Source organism: Erpetoichthys calabaricus, chromosome 1, assembly GCF_900747795.2.
Source record: "Erpetoichthys calabaricus chromosome 1, fErpCal1.3, whole genome shotgun sequence".
NCBI lineage: Eukaryota > Metazoa > Chordata > Cladistia > Polypteriformes > Polypteridae > Erpetoichthys > Erpetoichthys calabaricus.
The window spans coordinates 118,367,429-118,386,930 of NC_041394.2; the positions used below are offsets into that span (position 1 = coordinate 118,367,429).

The 19,502-nt window shown below is 37.4% G+C and overlaps 1 protein-coding gene across 3 annotated transcripts in view; it reads left to right on the forward strand.

The window, feature by feature from the left end:
* The first annotated feature begins 7,851 nt into the window (after window positions 1-7,851).
* yif1b (Yip1 interacting factor homolog B (S. cerevisiae)) overlaps window positions 7,852-19,502 on the forward strand; it is a 30,608-nt gene continuing 18,957 nt past the window's right edge. Inside the window, exons 1-3 of one of the 3 annotated variants that reach the window (XM_028805837.2) lie at window positions 7,852-8,115; window positions 13,543-13,769; window positions 14,949-15,053. In XM_028805837.2, coding sequence (XP_028661670.1) covers window positions 8,067-8,115; window positions 13,543-13,769; window positions 14,949-15,053 — 381 coding nt within the window. In that variant the 5' untranslated portion in view covers window positions 7,852-8,066. Of the gene's footprint in view, window positions 8,116-8,154; window positions 8,463-13,542; window positions 13,770-14,948; window positions 15,054-19,502 lie in introns of those variants that run through there. The other 2 variants (XM_028805844.2, XM_028805852.2) reach the window with 2 other exon arrangements.

Consider the following 19,502-nt stretch of genomic DNA (forward strand, 5'->3'; position numbering starts at 1 on the left):
TGTTCTTCTATATGTGATAAAGCTGGATGAAGCTGACTTGACGAAGACGTAGGTGGCATAGATTGGTTTTTCTAAAACAGAAGAAAAAAAATGAGTATCTATTATTATTTTAAATTAGAATGAAAATGAGAACCTTGATTAGAGATAGATTATCCGTATTAAAATATGTGCATGAATAAACTTTTGATAACTCTCTAGCAAAAGTTTATTCATACAAATTGGCATGTGATGGCTTTGTGAAAAAGTAAAAATTAGATAAAAATAAATTGAGAATGCGTACTTCGATTTGACTGAGATTATCTATAATGATCAAAAAAAAGTTTACTATGTTTTTTTTTTCCATACGGGAAGGATGTAAAACCTTACATAGGCACCCTTCAGCCCGTACTGAAGGGTAGTGTCAGATTCTTACTGACTAAAAAACACCCTTTTTATTCCACAGCTACCCCAAAAACCACTATTAGGCATTACTTTGGGGTGGCAGTAGTTTAGTTATGAAACAGCTGGGTCCTGAAAAAAATCTGTCTTATTAGTGGCTTCATCACATATAGAAGAAGAGTTCCTCAATCTTTTCTTTTTAATGATTGTTAACACGCATAATGTTTGTAAAATCATTCTGCACATGCATAACTGTTTGACCAATTAGGTTCGCTTCTGTATATATGAAGCTGTTTGATCGATTAGGTTTGCTTTTGTATTTATGTAACTGTTTGACCAATTAGGTTTGCTTATGTATATAGATTAGCTGTTTGTCCGATTAGGTTCGCTTCTGTATATATGAAGCTGTTTCATCGATTAGGTTTGCTTTTGTATTTATGTAACTGTTTGACCAATTAGGTTTGCTTATGTATATAGATTAGCTGTTTGTCCGATTAGGTTCGCTTCTGTATATATGAAGCTGTTTATCCGATTAGGTTCGCTTTTTTTATATATGTAACTGTTTGACCGATTAGGTTTACTTTGGTATATATGTAAGTGTTTGACCGATTAGGTTACTTCTGCCCCGGGCAACGCCGGGTATATACAGCTCGTAAATTAATAAAAATCAAAAACTTGTGGTGTTTGTTCTTGTTCTTTCAAGTTATTGTTCATGTAATCAGTCCGTGTAAAAAAAATTATGACATTAATTACAATATGCAATAATATAGAAAATTGGACAGGCATGAAATACTACCTGCAGCACTACACAGCATATCACGCCAAACTGTATGACTGATCACAAAGTGAACTTCCTTGCTGTGTTCCTTCATGTTCAAGACTATGTGATTCTGAGTTGTACAGCAGCCGTTACTAGAGGTGGGAGGAACAAATCAAAACAGTTAAATATTGAAAATACTTTTTGAAATATACAATCAATACAGTGCAATGCAGTGCAGGACATGTATTTTCTTAGTACATGCATAACAAAACACATTCCAGAGGATGGTACATCAAAAATGTTAACACTGTTGTAGAAATTCCAACACCAAATGCTCTGTTCACATTATTGTAGAATATCTGAGTTTACTGTAGCTATCAAAATGTTACAGTAATGAAAGTACCCCCTAATAAAAGGACAAGTGTCTGCATGTCTGTACAGCTGTGTGCCTATCCAGTTGCAATGTCTGTTATATGCCATTTGGTATGGGATTAGTAACAGCAGTGCTAATGTTTGTGATGCACCATCTGTTGGAATGACAAATGCAATGCAATGTATTACTACATGCATTACTAAACACATTTCTAATAGATTAGTGCACTGTAAACGGTAATGCTTTGGACAGCGTTGATTACTTAGATTTCAATCTGTCATAGTACAGGTAGCTAGTGCATTTTATAAAAGGGGTAAACATTTTTGAGCCTGAACCTAAAAGAGGTATTCTATGGTGCTAATTTTATTAATGGCCAAAGATGTGAATTAAAGGTTGCTAGCATTTGTGGTTTATAACTTGTGTTAGACATGGAGAATAAAAAACCCAATTTCAAATATAATACCTTGAAATTCCTAATCCTAGAGAACAATACGCCTTAATAGATTAATTCTTGCCTAGTCCATATGCACCAGGGCTTGTCCTGGTCCTGTAACTCTCAAAGGAAGTTCTCATCCAGAATTGAGTGCACTGCCTACATTTATTTTTAATCAGAGTAACCTTTTTCTGCAAACTCCATGTAGACAGAGACCAAATGTATTCAAGATAACATGAACTGAAAGGACCTGGACCTCAGTTTTTTCTTTCTGCCTTTAGTGAAAAAAAAATCAATCTTCTTTGCAAAATTGAGACCTTTTGCCAAGAACAAGCACAGCACTAGCATTAAATTAGTGGACCATTGATGGCTGTCACTCCCTGAAATCTCACGAGCGCAACCTAGCTTGTCACACTGAACAAAACATCTAACAGGACAACAGTCAGAAGTGACTAATCCAGCATCCTGGGTTGAAGTTCAGTGCCTGTTCAGAGTCTAGGTGGAGATATGTCCAAGTTCTCCCTCTGTCTTGAGCTTTGCAGTAGATATGTTGGTTTTACTTTCACATCTCCAAAGAGGTGTGCGATAATTCTAAAATGGTCTAGTGTGAGTGCGTGCATAAACAGGCCCTGTGGTAGACTTCCACTGTGTCCATGGTGGTTCCTGCATTATAGTCGGTGTTGGGTTCTTGCTCACCTGTGACCATGAATGCCAAAAATTGCATTATTCAGGTTTGGGAATTTGTTGTTAAAGCATATAAGAAAGATTTATTATTGTATTTTTAGGACAACAAAACACTTTTGCTTCAAACACTGATTTAGCTTTGTGAGAAGAATTAGTTGTTACATATCAACAGTTCTGTATCTTTTCTGCATGTGAAGTACCTCCTAAAGGATGGCTACATAAAAGAGAATTTAACAAGGATATTAATTATAGATAGATAGATAGATAGATAGATAGATAGATAGATAGATAGATAGATAGATAGATAGATAGATAGATAGATAGATAGATAGATACTTTATTAATCCCAAGGGGTGGAACTGAACTGTCGCATAGTTTGGGGGAGGAACGATCTCCTCAGTCTGTCAGTGGAGCAGGACAGTGACAGCAGTCTGTTGCTGAAGCTGCTCCTCTGTCTGGAGATGATACTGTTTAGTGGATGCAGTGGATTCTCCATGATTGACAGGAGCCTGCTCAGTGCCTGTCGCTCTGCCACGGATGTCAAACTGTCCAGCTCCATGCCTACAATAGAGCCTGCCTTCCTCACCATTTATCGTACTCATTTATTGTAGTAGTTTATTTTATTTAGTTATTGTAGTAGTGATTGTATGTAAAAATATAGCTGAAAGTCAAAAGGTTGTCATTCAACTTTAAATTCAAAGTTAAAAAATATACAATTCTCATAACTTTAAAACTATTTCTTCTTTCTCAAATTAGTTAAACTTGCAAACGTGAATAATCAGCTATCCATAACCAGAATGCTACTGCTGTTTATGACATTTTTGTTTGTTATGCCTCACAAAGTAAGAAAGTAGGAAATGATGACAAAATTCCACTATCAAAACAGATACACACAAATAAAAGTTACTTATTACCATTAAGTACATTTGTAACAGTTTTATGAAAATGTATGAATTTAACTGATCTCTTGAAGAGTTCTTTCTTTCATGCAACTTAATCAATCCCTCCATCAATGCTGCAGCAAACAAGAATACAGCAGCATGAATCTTAACCTGGAAAAGTTTTAGCATTGTGACATTGCTTGCCTCTGTGCTTTAGGGTTTACTTTAAAATACTACTAATGGTACATAAAACTTTAAATAACCTTGCTTCTTCCTATATATATACAGGCAGTTTTTGCTGTTATGCACAAAAATATGGAATACTTTACCGATGGAGATACACCAGGCTGATACCGTGGAACATTTAAGAAAAACACTTTTAATTTGGATTTTGCATAGTAGTTATCATAGTCAACACAGCTTGGCTGGCATCCTGGATGGGATCAATAATTCCTCACCTTTATAATTGAGGAACATGGATGGATGGATAGGCATCCTGGCCAGTTTGATTTCTGGTGCTTCTCTTGGCCAGAAGGCCATGATAGTGGAAGGACAAAAGGACTACCTCCTGGGGCTATGTATTCCCAACACTCTGGGTGGCAGCATTCCCTTACTGAAGCTCCCATTTGTACAACTGCAGGGCAACAAGGGAACTGTAGTCCTGATCGACAGCCCTGCTGGGTTACTTGGGTGCCTCCAGGGGTAGCAGCTAAGAAATAACTTTACACAATTAAGAAGGTTCCGCCTGACCCGGATGTGCTTCCTAGTTATAATGTTGTAAATGTTTGATTTAAAGGAGCGACTTTCCCTCAACCAGGCAAGTTGGAGTTGGGAGAGGAGAAGGACAATACTTGCCTGGTACCATAATCCAGGGGGGCTGCCATCTAGCATTTTGTGGGAGACAATGCTGCCCTGAGCGAATTGTCTTCCCCTGTCCTTCCACACCACTTGTGTCCTGGCCAGGTATAGTCACAGACATAACACCCAACATGAATTAATAAAACTTCTTCAATTCCAGCTCTACTTGCAGTATCTCCATTTTCATTTTATGGTCCTCCTTAAGATACTTTAGCTTATGTTCATAATATTCAATAGTTGTGGATAGTGAGTCTTTTTTCTGGTGACCACTCCTAGCACACACTGCCACCTGTGCTTCTGGGGATGTTGAGGATATACCACCTAGTTTTCCTCGAGTTTGCTTCTCTAGTTCCACAAATTTCTAGGCTTTTCTGGATCAATTCCATGTGTTATAGACAACCTCTGTCCAGCTAATTCTCTATGTGTGAAAACAAAGACTTAGAATTTGAGGAAAGCAGACTTTACAGGGCTATGAAAGTAAGTATTAGAAAACAGAGAATGGGAATGATTGAAACTCTAACTATAAATGAGAATCTCTTTAGAGACTTTCTGATCCAAGCTAAAAATAAGTATATTCCTAAACCAATAAAGGAAAAATACTAAAACATTGTCTGAAATGGCTAAATAATTGCATTTTTAAAAAGTAAACCTGAAAAGGGGAGCAATCACATGCAACCCCGAACTTAAGGACATTTCCTACTCTGATAAAATTTAGAGAACTAAACCTGTTTAGTCTCAAGGAGAGGAGACTCAGTGGAGACCTAATCCAGGTCTACGAAATCCTTGGCACTTGTAAAGTAGATCCACTAGAATTCTTTCTAATTAGAGATGAATCACATACTCAAGGGCACCAGTGGAAATTGGGGGAAGTACATTTAGAACTGAAGTCAGGAAGCACATCTTTATGCAGAGATGTTGGAATCTGGAACAAACTACAGAGACATGTAATCGAAGGAGACACTTTTACAACCTTTAAGAAGTATCTGGATAAAATACTATAATAATAATAATAATAAAATAAGCTCATTGGCTTACTGAAAATAGTCATAATGCTAACATCCAATGTAGAGCCACTTGGCAAAAAGAGACCTACATGCAGAAGTCAGTGGTGGCAAGTCTCTACTGGTAAGCATGACCCTCTCCATGGATTTTTTCTGTTAGCTAATCTTGCTGGGTTCAAGTGCTATCAGACATATGGTAAATCTGAGATGTCAGGTCAGAAATACCATGTGAACCCTCATTGAACTTGGAATTATAACTTGGACAATTCAGACAGAACAAACCTACCCGAATTGTCCGAGCTGTGATGTAATGCTGATCTTCCACTTTAGTCAAATGTTTAAAATAAAACATACAAGCTGGTCGGGTTGAAATGCATTTTTAGTGAAGATATACATATTCAATACGTTTATTTTGCTTTTTATTTCCACAATAAATGCCATTTATCTTTAATTGCCTTTTTTTAGCAGACCAAATAACAAATCAACAGCAATCTCACATTTTTCTGAATATTCTGACAAGAAATCAACACACTGAAGTGGGAAGGTGAAACATTACAACTCGGAGCTGATTGTGTAGTTATGTAATATCAATTGCGAATTTTCTGTCGACTGATTTGCAATGCCACCTGCTATTTATTGTGCTTTTATTGCAGAAGTATGTGAAACAATGCCATTGACGCACCACAGAAATCTTTTGTTACTGTGGCACAAAAATATAACACGTATTCCCACCCTCATACATCACAACCTATTAAACAATCAAAATGAGATGAGTGACAGTAAAGATACATATCAGAAATGGGGAGAAAGGAGTCTGTCACTGACATGCTTGTAAGGTGAAGTGACTGCAGTGCTGGATTGAAATGGAGATGAAAATAATAGGAGTGGAACAAGAATGTGACGATTTTCAGGGTGTTATGAAGGGTGAGTGAAATGAGTAGGAACATATATAGTGCCATGCAGTGTTGTACGCTAAATATACCTTCAGTAGTCATGAACAACTGAAGCCTCATCGTGTGTTTATCGTTATGGCATACATTTCATCAAAATCTGTAAATGTAAAGAGGATTATGCATGCAGTTTAATGTGCCTTTGCAAGGAAGAATTCCTTCTCTTCACACTGTTTAAAATTCATTTGATTAATGTCCATCATTCACATCAATAGTGTGAAAAATGTGTTTGTTAGACAACGGAGAACAGTAAGAAAACCAAAAAATATTTTTAAAGGGTAAGACAAGCGGTAGACATTCAGCACGATGTCAGTCGCTAGTTAAAACACTTCAAACTGGACTGTTCACCGAATTATTCTGCAAGGTTTATCCTATCACTTGTATAAAATACAAATTGCACATAAATCTTTTAAGAGTAATTTAGCTATTTTTTTTAACTTGGTTAAAATGTTAAAAATGAAAATCATGGTATATTAAATTATTTGCAAACTTTTCTAGAAAAACGCAATGTTATTGTGGAGCTCATTAGAATAAAACTTTTTAAAACTGTAATCAAGTAATTAAATTTTTAATTACTCTATTCCTTAACTGGTGCAATGTGTAAAGTGACTAAGTTAAATGACCATTTCTTCTGTCATTACATTTTTGTGCCGCACCTGAAGAATTTCTTTCCCTCAACTTTACTACAGCCTGCACCAAGCATTTACATTAGCGGCGATACACCTTAGGAATCTATTTCTGTTTTGAATGATGGAAAATGGACAGATGGAGTATTACTTTCACAATACATTTGCATCCCGCTTCTCTCTTTTACTAATATTCATGTAAGAAAAATGCATGAAAGCAAACAAAACTTTTTTTTAGTTTTCTTTGTTATTTGTCTCTTTATGACTTCACTATCGTTATGGTGATAATCTTCTGGTTGGATCCCAATATGGCACCGATTTTTTAATGTGGGTCCCCAGATAAAAGTTTAAAAATGCCTGTGCTAAATAAACGAGCTTGATGGACTGAATGGTCAAATTTCTTACGTTCTGAACTCCAGCTGGCATAAAGAAGACGGTGTAGATAATTAATCCCGTAACACAAATAAACACAATTTAAATTCACACTAAATAACAGCAGCGACCGCAGGACACACCCTGTCAATGTCCACCTTACTACGCCCTAAACTCCTTTTTAATTGACTATGCCTGATAACCACACAAACTCCACATCAGACAGTTAAATTTCGCTCCCTGCCAAACAGGAAGCGGAAAGTATCTGAAAACGCTTGCACGTCATTAAAATTACGTATGAGGCGTTGTCGCAATGAACGACTACTGATTGGTCGAATGATTGGGAGCATATTGTTGTATTTGTCAATCTAACCCCTGTTGCCCGCCTTCATTTTCTCCAATTGGCTAAGTGAGCACACAGTGTTTGCTTTCTGTTGTAATTGGATACTCACCACCCTATCACAGAATGGGGCGGTCTTTTCCATATTCCGGTGCGGCAAAACGTATGCATCTTCCACGGCGTTCATTGGACAGCGTTTTCAACGCTTTGAGTGGCAGTTCGACTTTTCCCATTCGTTTTAATGATTGACAACGAGTTTCTGTTTTTTAAAGAGGCAGGGCCTCTAATTTGAATGACGAATTGATGTCGCATAATTGCCAAAGTTATTAAATTATGTTTAAATCAGGAACGTTTATAATATTGTAATTTATTGATCGGAATTCTTCCTTTTGTTTTGTCAACCGGGAAACATGGACCACAGCTTCGCGACTCCCAGCGGTTTTAGACAGCGTAAGTTACGTACGTCAGTCATTTTTTTATATATTTCAGACAGCGTTCTGATTTTTTTTGCTCAACTGTACCTGTTTTGTCATTAGAATTATAAGAGAGATTGTGTAAAGTCCACCACCCGTCAGTTAGATCCGACCGGATACAGCGAGAATTTTTGACACGAATCCTACGAACAGATTCTTCCACTGCTGATTTCCTTCCGAAAGAATCTCATTCGCCTTTGAAATCTGCAGTCTTCACTGCTGAACGAAGAAATCACATGTCCTTTGCTTTGTTTCGGCGTCTTCTCTGGTAAATCGTGAATACAGATGGACGCAGTGATCACAAGCAAGATAAACTGAGGGAAACGTGCTGCGGTGCGTGATATTTTATGGTTAAAGATCTATTTGTGTGGCTTCCTTTCTAGCGAACCGGTGTAGGTAATGAATTAAGGAATCACACCGTGTGAACCTTAGTTAAAGGGAGCTTTCGTTTTGTCTAATGATTTCAGTGGTAAATCAAGTTTGTGAAAAAACATCCGCTAGATGCATGGTTTCTTTTGAGCGTCAGCCTTTAAATTGTCTTTCAGAACTTGAAACAGTTATTAGTATTCTTGATTATGTTGCATGTATTAATTCAAAATGAAATTTAGATATTGTTACATTTAATGGTTTTATAAAATGATCAGGTTGTACAAACCACTTTGAATCCTGTATAACTGTATGAAATATAGGGGTGCTAATAAAACTATTCAGTTTGTTATCAGGACGTATTTGTCGTATACAGTATTGTCTGGTATTTCGTTCATACAGTGTGTAATTTCAGCCTATTGCACAAATAATTTTCTGATCATTTTCATGCAGTTAGGGCGTCACACTGGGGGTTGTATTTTGATGGTGCCTCACTACACCAGAGCTCTGGGTTTGAATCCTCACCCTGGCACTATGTGGAGTTTGCATGTTTTCTGTGTGGTTGAATTGGATTTCTTCCCACCTCCCAAAGACCTGCATGGTAGTACAACTGGCTGCAGATTGGCCTGGTTTGAGAATCCTTGCAATGAACAATCACTCCACCCAGGGCTGGTCCCCATCTTGGGACCAGTGCAGACTGGACAAGTTCAGCTCCTAACCTAATGGATGAATGGATTTTATATTTTTTTCATGTGTCCTTTTCATGGTTAGTACTGTATTTAACATTAATTAAAATAATAAAACATTATACAAATAAAGCATTAAATAATGAACCTGAATAGTTAGCCTTATTATTGAACTAATTATAGGTTTATAGAAAGTGAAATAACCAATGATTCAAATATTTTTTGTATTCATACATTACTCACCTTGTCAGTCTTTGGATTCCTTTCTCAGGAGCACTGAGTGCGCTCTCAGCTTTATCATCTTGAGCCCTTTTAGAAGGGTCAGTTTTGACCAGACAGCATGTATGTAAAGTTTGAGTGGAAGCCCTCACACTCAGGTTCACCCAAATCAATGTGGGAGCTATTTTGCACACACAAAGTCACATTTTCCACAGACTATGTTGATGTTGTGTATAACAATGCACCCAGCTGTGCTAGTGTGATGCGCCTTATTACTGCTTTTATTGCAGATATCGTCTATCTTTGCAACAGTGTTTTTGAAAAATGATATGTGGAATGAGGTGAGTGAGACAGCTCTATGAATTAAAACCTTTGTTTTATAAATGCACAAAGTATGTTGAAAAAGTCAGCGTATTTTTCAAATTGTTATAATTAACCCGTTATTTGTTCAATTTTCTTCTACCCCTAAACAATCTGCACATGTTCATTAATTTGATTTAATAAATGTACATCATTTCAGTAAAACATTTTTTATTTGGGCGGCACGGTGGCGCAGTGGGTAGCGCTGCTGCCTAGCAGTTGGGAGACCTGGGGACCCGGGTTCGCTTCCCGGGTCCTCCCTGCGTGGAGTTTGCATGTTCTCCCCGTGTCTGCGTGGGTTTCCTCCGGGCGCTCCGGTTTCCTCCCACAATCCAAAGACATGCAGGTTAGGTGGATTGGCGATTCTAAATTGGCCCTAGTGTGTGCTTGGTGTGTGGGTGTGTTTGTGTGTGTCCTGCGGTGGGTTGGCACCCTGCCCAGGATTGGTTCCCTGCCTTTTGCCCTGTGTTGGCTGGGATTGGCTCCAGCAGACCCCCGTGACCCTGTGTTCGGATTCAGCGGGTTGGAAAATGGATGGATTTTTTATTTGTGATTAAATATAGGGAAAAACATAAAACACATTGAAATCCTTCATTAGTGTACCTTAGTGTTGCAAAGATATAGTTAGAAACACCAGCTGTTCCAGTTTCTTCATACATTTCAAGTATTTGAACGTTCACTAAATCAGCCAGGCATGCGTGGGCATTTTTTGTGATGACAAGTGTCTAATGATGCTGAGATGCATGCTGACTCACATTGACCCCAAATTGGACTAAGTTGGTTTCTTCTATTGACAGAGAGGTGGATGGACTAGAGTGTATTTTTAAGGTTACAAGTCAGACAAATTCCTCCTTTATCAATTACTGTAATACCTATAAACAACACTGCTGTCTTCTTTTAAATGTTAGATTTAAATATAAATAAGGAATGTTGTTTGAAAAGGCCAATAAAAAATGTTAAAATATATTTTTTGTACTTGCAGTTATTAATTATTGCCAAAAAAAAGCTTAACACATTTCACAAAGTGCACTTTAGAGTATTGAGTACCCCTGGACAGGTCTATTACATTAGATGTTCAGAATAAAAAGAAGCAAGTGGCTTTTTTGCAAGCAGTTATTTTAAACAAAAACATAACAAACGTTTTTAACTTTTAAGGTTGCATTAGTAGACCCAAAGGAGTTTTAAAAATAATGAGAATGCATTGCCTATCCTATGTACTGCAAATATTCCCCTTTGGACATGCCCTCAGTGCGTATCCCAAGATTCCACTCAATATTTTTTTTTTCTCATCCATACTCAACACATGCATAATTAAGAAGGTTTTAGCTCTGTGCTGAGTAGTTATGGAACAGATTTTTCTGCAGACATCTCTTGACAACTCTGTTAAAAGCAAATTTAGTATTATGGCTTTTTAGGGTCAAACTGCTTAATTAAAGAGTGTTCCTATTTAGCCTTGTGCACTCCCTTCTTCTTCATAGTGCATAAATGTGACTTCTATCAGGAAGATATTCACTTCAGTCTGCAATAAGACTTTTTTTGCTTATGGTTTTTTATGGTCCTAATACCAGACTTCTGTAAATTTCACTTCAGATTTAAATTTGCCTGCTATTTGTAAATCTTGGAGATGTTGCTAATTCACCTATATGACTGTGACTATTTACTTGCTCTCTTGTGCCTTTTTTTGAAAAATGACATAACAGAATCATTGTGTGAATGAATTAGCCTGTATTTATTATAATAGCTAACCATTTGCATTAGATTTCAGAAAACCAATATGATCCAAGCCTGGTTTTTAAAGGTTTTGACTTTGTATAAATAAACATGCACTTAAACCTGAATGTTATATGAAGGGAAGAGGATAAGTGTGAAGCACTTAAAGGAAATGCTCTGCTTTATGACCTACTGTATATCATATGGTACTTGCATAACTCTCTCTCTCCCCCTCCCACATTTAACAATCATCTTTTAGTTGTTACATTTGTAACAATAGAAATAATTATTGTCAAATGTTGCAAAATTTTCATGTGTTTGAGTTAAACAAATGGATGCAGGCATCGATGATTTTGTTTTAATGTCATCTCCTACATATTAATTAACTTTTGTCTTGGGTTTAAATTAATGACAGATTTTTAAAATATGACAAAAATAATTCACAAAAGTACATTTTTTTCAAAGAGTAATACTGATACTTTAATGTTGATGATTTTTAATCTGTCATTTATAATTTGTGACATCAGTTTATTATAGTTTATTGGGAGTAAACCACAAAAATGTTATACTTTAGTTTGCTTACTTGTTAGTTTGTCTAAAGATGATGTAATCAACACTTTTTAGCACTGTATTAGTTTACTCTTTAGTGACTAAACAGAAACTCTGAATAATCTTATTGTCATTATAAGTTAAAATAGAGAAAAGTAGTACATTGTTTCATTGTGGAGGAGTCACGAAATATGTTAAATATTTTGAAACTGAAACATTACCTTCTCATAGCTGTACAGTACTCACCAGCCTAGATATCAGGTTGCAGCTATCTGCCTCCCTCTGTTTGGTTGTTCTCAAACTCTAACCACACCAGGGTTGACTGATAAAGTTACTTATTTCCTTTTTCATTAATCCTCTAGTTCCCAGACAGTAAGATACAGGAAGTTAAAACTTGTATTTCACTCATTTTAGATTACACATTGGTATATATGTATATACATTCACATTCTGAATGTACCTGTACGTAAAACAAAAGCAAAGTGATAGTTGATGTAACAACTGTGTGACCTGGGTGGAGCACCCAATGAGCCCAGGTATCAGTTGTCTCTTTCAATCTTGCATTGTGCTTCTGAGGTGGTAGGTCGTCAGTGTGTTCTGGCCCCTGGATGGATGTTGATGGAAGGGCAGAGATAAGTAACTGCTGGTGTGCCCCAATATGCAAGTTGGTGTTTTCTTCTTTATTATACCCCTTGACCAATAGTGTGTTTAGCTTAAGGACCAACATCCTTTCCTTATCCTGTCCATATACGTCCAGAGCAATCCTGGCTAGGCAAAACCTATGTTCTTGAACCTTCTATTAAGCCTGCCTGTGTCCTTTGGCAGGCTAAACTGTTTCTGTTCTTCTCGCTGCCTACAAAACTGTGGTTAATGTGTCATCTTAGATGACTTCGGGTTCCTCTTTTGACTGGTTCTGACCTGTTATACAGTGAGCAAGGCAAGCAAGTGTGTTTTATTCTGTACTAATTAAACAAATCACAGTGCAAGGGCTCCTTTTAAACCTTAAAATTTGTAGATAATGACTTATCACTCATAAGAATATCAAAAAGCTTATATTCAAATAGAGAAGTTTATTGATCAACCAAAAAGTTAATCTCCATCTTATTAGACAAAGATACTGGACTTTAAACTGTAAAAAAAAATATATCTGTACATAGTTGCAATATATTCTGTTCTAATAATACATTAAGTGAATGCTGCTTGTTAGGAACCTGCAGCACTATTTTGACTGGAGTGCATCAGTATACTCTTTTTAACATATGTGTGATATGCAGATATTTTTCCTGTCTTGTGCACATTGCCACTGAGATAAATTATATCTCTGCATGAAACTACACTGGAAAAGCAGCTGCAGAAAATCAGTAGATACATTATCCTTCTTCATAAGTCTACACCATGGTAATGTTGCTTCCTTAGATAAATAATGGTATGTTTTTTCACTAACTGATTTCCTGGATTGGTCTATCAACAGACTGCTGCAGTTGTGATTAATTATAATCGCTTTTTTATCACTTTAATTACAGCTCCTAGAATGAGGATGAGGGGCTCAGCAGCAGACATGACTGACCCAAACCAGCTATTTGAAGACACAAGTACCAATACTGGTTCACCAGGAATGGGATATAGAGCTAGTGAAACACAGAGTGCTGACTTTACAGCTCAGTCTCTGCTGTCAGATCCAATGTCTAATTTGGCTATGGTTTATGGAAGCAGTCTTGCCACCCAAGGAAAAGATATGGTTGATAAGAGAGTAAGTGAATTATTGGATGTGAGAATTAGAAGTATATATTTAAATTTTTTGGTTTCCATTTGTGCCTCCTGCGACCCTGCTCTCGATTAAGCGGGCTTAGAAAATGGTACGATTTGAATACCACCTGGATTCTCCTTTAAAGTAAGAGTTTTTTCTTGTATGTAGTGGTAGATATAAAGTTTGACTTAGAATGTTCAGTAATATTTATGTTGTTTCATTTGATAACTTTTATCCTGAATACAAAAAAAATAATTTTTTATAATAATGCTGATTGTTATGGACATCAATCATCTTTATGCAACAATCTGTTAATAGTATTAGCAGTAAATGGAATATACCTTTATTATATCCTTATAATTTGCAGTACCTGGTTGATGATCAGTTAGGAGACCCGGGTTTGCTTCCCGGGTCTTCCCTGCGTGGAGTTTGCATGTTCTCCTCGTGTCTGCGTGGGTTTCCTCCGGGCACTCCGGTTTCCTCCCACAGTCCAAAGACATGCTGGTTAGGTGGATTGGCGATTCTAAATTGGCCCTAGTGTATGCTTGGTGTGTGGGTGTGTTTGTGTGTGTCCTGCGGTGGGTTGACACCCTGCCCGGGATTGGTTCCTGCATTGTGCCCTGTGTTGGCTGGGATTGGCTCCAGCAGACCCCCGTGACCCTGTGTTTGGATTCAGCGGGTTGGAAAATGGATGGATGGATGGAATATACCTTTATTATATCCTTATAATTTGCAGTACCTGGTTGATGATCAGTTAGGAGACCCGGGTTTGCTTCCCGGGTCTTCCCTGCGTGGAGTTTGCATGTTCTCCCCGTGTCTGCGTGGGTTTCCTCCGGGTACTCCGGTTTCCTCCCACAGTCCAAAGACATGCAGGTTAGGTGGATTGGTGATTCTAAATTGTCGCTTGGTGTGTGTGTGTGCGCGTCCTGCAGTGGGCTAGTGCCGTGCCTGGGGTTTGTTTCCTGCCTTGCGCCCTGTGTTGGCTGGGATTGGCCTCGGCAGACCCCCGTGACCCTGTAGTTAGGATATCGCAGGTTGGATAATGGATGAATGGATAGATGGTTGATGATTTGTATTGTTTCAATACATCGCTGGTTGGATAATGGATGGATGGTTGATGATTTGTATTGTTTCAATACATTTTTTTTTCCTTTATGTGAATTTATGTTTTCAATTTTGCAGCTGTACCAGTTCATCCCCATCTCCAAACTGAAATACTACTTTGCTGTGGATACAATGTATGTGGGGAAGAAACTTGGATTGCTCGTCTTCCCATACATGCATGAGGTAAGATTCCCATAGTATGTCTTAAAGGATAAGTTCTGTATATTTCCAAGTCAAAGTTGTTTCATTGTCATTTACCACATGAAATTCCATTCTAAAGTGAAGCATATTTTATGTACAGTACTTAAAAAATGATTAGCTTGTTTTTGTCTTTTATAGTGTAGCTGATAGGTACCGAGTTCCCAATGTGGGGAAAATAAGCATTGCAATTTACCAAATACTTCCATTTTTCAAGCCAAAAAGTTTGTCAAGTGTGGATCTGTGTCTTGGGATTACACAAATGTTGCAAAACAGTGCCATGGACATGGATTCACATGTAGCATACAATCAAGTGACAACAACTGAACAGAGTTTTTAGGCGTACATTTTAGTTAAATCAGGTTAACGTTTTGTATGTTTAGTAAAGCTGTCATTCCTGCTTCACAGCACCCTGGGTATGCGTGAAATTTGCACATTTTCCATGTGTATTTATGGATTGATTGGCGTCAACGAGTATCAGTGAGTTTACTCACTCAAAAACATACTCTCAGCAAAAGCGATTTAAGACTTTTATTAAAAATACAATGCAGCATATTCATTTTAGTTCACTTTTTATTGCTATTGGTACAAAGTGCAATGAAACTCTTATGTGTATTCTTCACTGGGGTATGAAGAGTGCCACTCAGCGTGAATCTCGCTCTGTAAGATATATATATAAAAAAAAACCCTAGGATTGTTTATTGGCAAGAATCTGGCAATATGACACACATTATGATATAGGGTTATGATTCAATGTATTGTAATACAGTAATTGTTTTTATCTAATTTTAGGAAAAGTGTTATAGTATAAAGAACACACCACCACATGCATAAAATCTGAGTAAAGAAAGTTTACTTTTTTATGCATTCAGAATAGTGGTATCTGCATTTGCATTCATCACAGTTCTTGTAACATCAAACAACATAGAACTACTTTTTATGAAGTCTGAGCAAAGGAATTATTTCCCTGTATTGGTAAAAAAATAAAAATAAAGTGCTTATATTTTAGATTCTGCTTTAAATATTCACTGTGTGCCGGTTTTAATTTCTCAAGCAGCTAATAAAAGAAAATTCATAGTCCCTGTAACATCCAAAATCATACGAATTGACATTTGTATATACAGTGCATCCGGAAAGTATTCACAGCGCATCACTTTTTCCACATTTTGTTATGTTACAGCCTTATTCCAAAATGGACTAAATTCACTTTTTTCCTCAGAATTCTACACACAACCCCCCATAATGACAACATGAAAAAAGTTTAATTGAGGTTTTTGCAAATTTATTAAAAATAAAAAATTTGAGAAAGCACATGTACATAAGTATTCACAGCCTTTGCCATGAAGCTCAGAATTGAGCTCAGGTGCATCCTGTATCCCCTGATCATCCTTGAGATGTTTCTGCAGCTTAATTGGAGTCCACCTGTGGTAAATTCAGTTGATTAGACATTATTTGGAAAGGCACACACCTGTCTATATAAGGTCCCACAGTTGACAGTTCATGTCAGAGCACAAACCAAGCATGAAGTCAAAGGAATTGTCTGTAGACCTCCGAGACAGGATTGTCTCAAGGCACAAATCTGGGGAAGGTTATAGAAAACTTTCTGCTGCTTTGAAGGTCCTAATGAGCACAGTGGTCTCCATCATCCGTAAGTGGAAGAAGTTTGAAACCACCAGGACTCTTCCTAAAGCTGGCCGGCCATGTAAACTGAGTGATCGGGGGAGAAGGGCCTTAATCAGGGAGGTGACCAAGAACTGGTGGTCACTCTGTCAGAGCTCCAGAGGTCCTCTGTGGAGAGAGGAGAACCTTCCAGAAGGACAACCATCTTTGTAGCAATCCACCAATCAGGCCTGTATGGTAGAGTGGCCAGACGGAAGCCACTCCTTAGTAAAAGGCACATGGCAGCCCGCCTGGAGTTTGCCAAAAGGCACCTGAAGGACTCTCAGACCATGAGAAAGAAAATTCTCTGGTCTGATGAGACAAAGATTGAACTCTTTGGTGTGAATGCCAGGCGTCACATTTGGAGGAAACCAGGCACCACTCATCACCAGGCCAATACCATCCCTACAGTGAAGCAGGTGGTGGCAGCATCATGCTGTGGGGATGTTTTTCAACGGCAGGGACTGGGAGACTAGTCAGGATAAAGGGAAAGATGACTGCAACAGCGTACAGAGACATCCTGGATGAAAACCTGCTCCAGAGCGCTCTTGACCTCAGACTGGGGCGACAGTTCATCTTTCAGCAGGACAATGACCCTAAGCACACAGCCAAAATATCAAAGGAGTGGCTTCAGGACAACTCTGTGAATGTCCTTGAGTGGCCCAGCCAGAGCCCAGACTTGAATCCGATTGAACATCTCTGGAGAGATCTTAAAATGGTTGCGCACCGACGCTTCTCATCCAACCTGATGGAGCTTGAGAGGTGCTGCAAAGAGGAATGGGCGAAACTGGCCAAGGATAGGTGTGCCAAGCTTGTGGCATCATATTCAAAAAGACTTGAGGCTGTAATTGCTGCCAAAGGTGCATCGACAAAGTATTGAGCAAAGGCTGTGAATACTTATGTACATGTGATTTCTCAGTTTTTTTATTTTTAATAAATTTGCAAAAGCTCAAGTAAACTTTTTTCACATTGTCATGTGTAGAATTCTGAGGAAAAAAATGAATTTAATCCATTTTGGAATAAGGCTGTAACATAACAAAATGTGGAAAAGTGATGCACTGTGAATACTTTCCGGATGCACTGTATCAGTAAAAAAAAAAAGTGATGGGCTTGCAGGATTCTTTAGGTATACAAATTAAGAACATAAAAAATATAAATAGTGTTTTTATATGTATGTACAGAAAGAGAGAGAAACACAGTACATATTTTAGATCCTGCTTTAAAGGTTCACATTCTGTTGTAGTATAATGTATACCAGTTATTTATTTCTCAGTCTTGCGTAGTTAATAAAATGCATAGTCCCAGTAAAATTTAATTTCAAAACACTATTTATTATGAAATCTGAACAACAGAACTACATCTGCCTATATCAATGAAATATAAAAATACTTGCAGGATTCCAAAAGAAAATGTTAAACAAATGTAACCAAAAATATATACAGATGGGGAACATTCTCAGATGCTTTTAAATTGTATTTCACATGTTATTTTAGTTTTTATGTAGGTCAGTGCTTATTGTTTAATGTCATGGTTTTGTGGAGGAAGAAAATTTGGTTGAACATTCCCATCTTTTAAGACACTTCTCTGCTCGGTAACAATGTCTCCCATGGAAGAGAACTGTGTCTCCATAGAGATGCTTGTACCAGGAATAAATAGGAAATGCTTTGCTAAGGGTATTTATGTTTCTGTTCCTTCCATCAACTGAGAATTTTTTGGGAGTGACAAAGGAGTTTCTTCTCTAAACCTTTAATCTCAGCTACAGCAGCACTATGTTCAGATTTTGGTGCAGCATTGTCTTTGGCAGAGGTAAATGTAGCTCCAAGCATGTCCACCAGTGCACATGAACTCTTTGGTCTCTTCATGGGTGGTGGTGGCAGAGGCATTTTCATAGTTACGTGGGTGATCACCCTCATAGGACCAATGATACAATCAGTCAATCAATAAATAAATAATGCATATTGTGCGGAATTTGAAATGAACTCAGAGTTTCAGCGTTTTGTTTGTGGCGTCGGGAGGAAGCACTGAATTGCTTGATGGCAGCAGACAGAAAAGATCCCCAGAGATGCTTTTTAGCACACTGTGGTAAAATGAGCCTGTGGATGAAAGTTCTTTAAGAAGGCACCTTCCGGAGAGAATAGAGATGATTTTTCATGATGGCATCTAATTTTGCCACCATCATCTTTTCCACAACAGCTTGAGCAAGGCCCTTAACCTGAAAATTGCTCCAGGGCGCTGTACAATGTCTGACCCTGCGCTCTGACTCCCAAAGGTCATGTGAAAAGTCGATTTTTCCCTTGGTGTTTAATAAAGTAAATCAAAATTAATTTTATAGTAAATTTACATTAACTGACAACACACCTGAGCCCAAATTCATCGTATTTAATAGTTCTACTTTTGCCCATAATTATCCAAGTACAACTGTTAAATATAAATGGTCATTAATATCTTTCATTTGTAATTTATTTACTCTGGTTTATACACTTATAACCTTTTAATGTATGTAATAAAAACAGAAAGTCTAATTTATTGTTTACTTGCATTCTGTTGCTTCTTCATAGCAGCCACCACAATACAGTAACAACTTACAAATTTCTTAAGGGCTGCTGTGTTATACTAATGTTTATTACTAATGTTATAAATGTAAATATTGTGCCTTCATTTATTCTTAAGTACAACTAATAAAAAATATAAGGTATGTTTTTAATTTTTTTTTATATTGAATTTTAAGGTAATAAACAAAATAGTTAAAAGGAAACTATTATAAGAGTTTTTGTT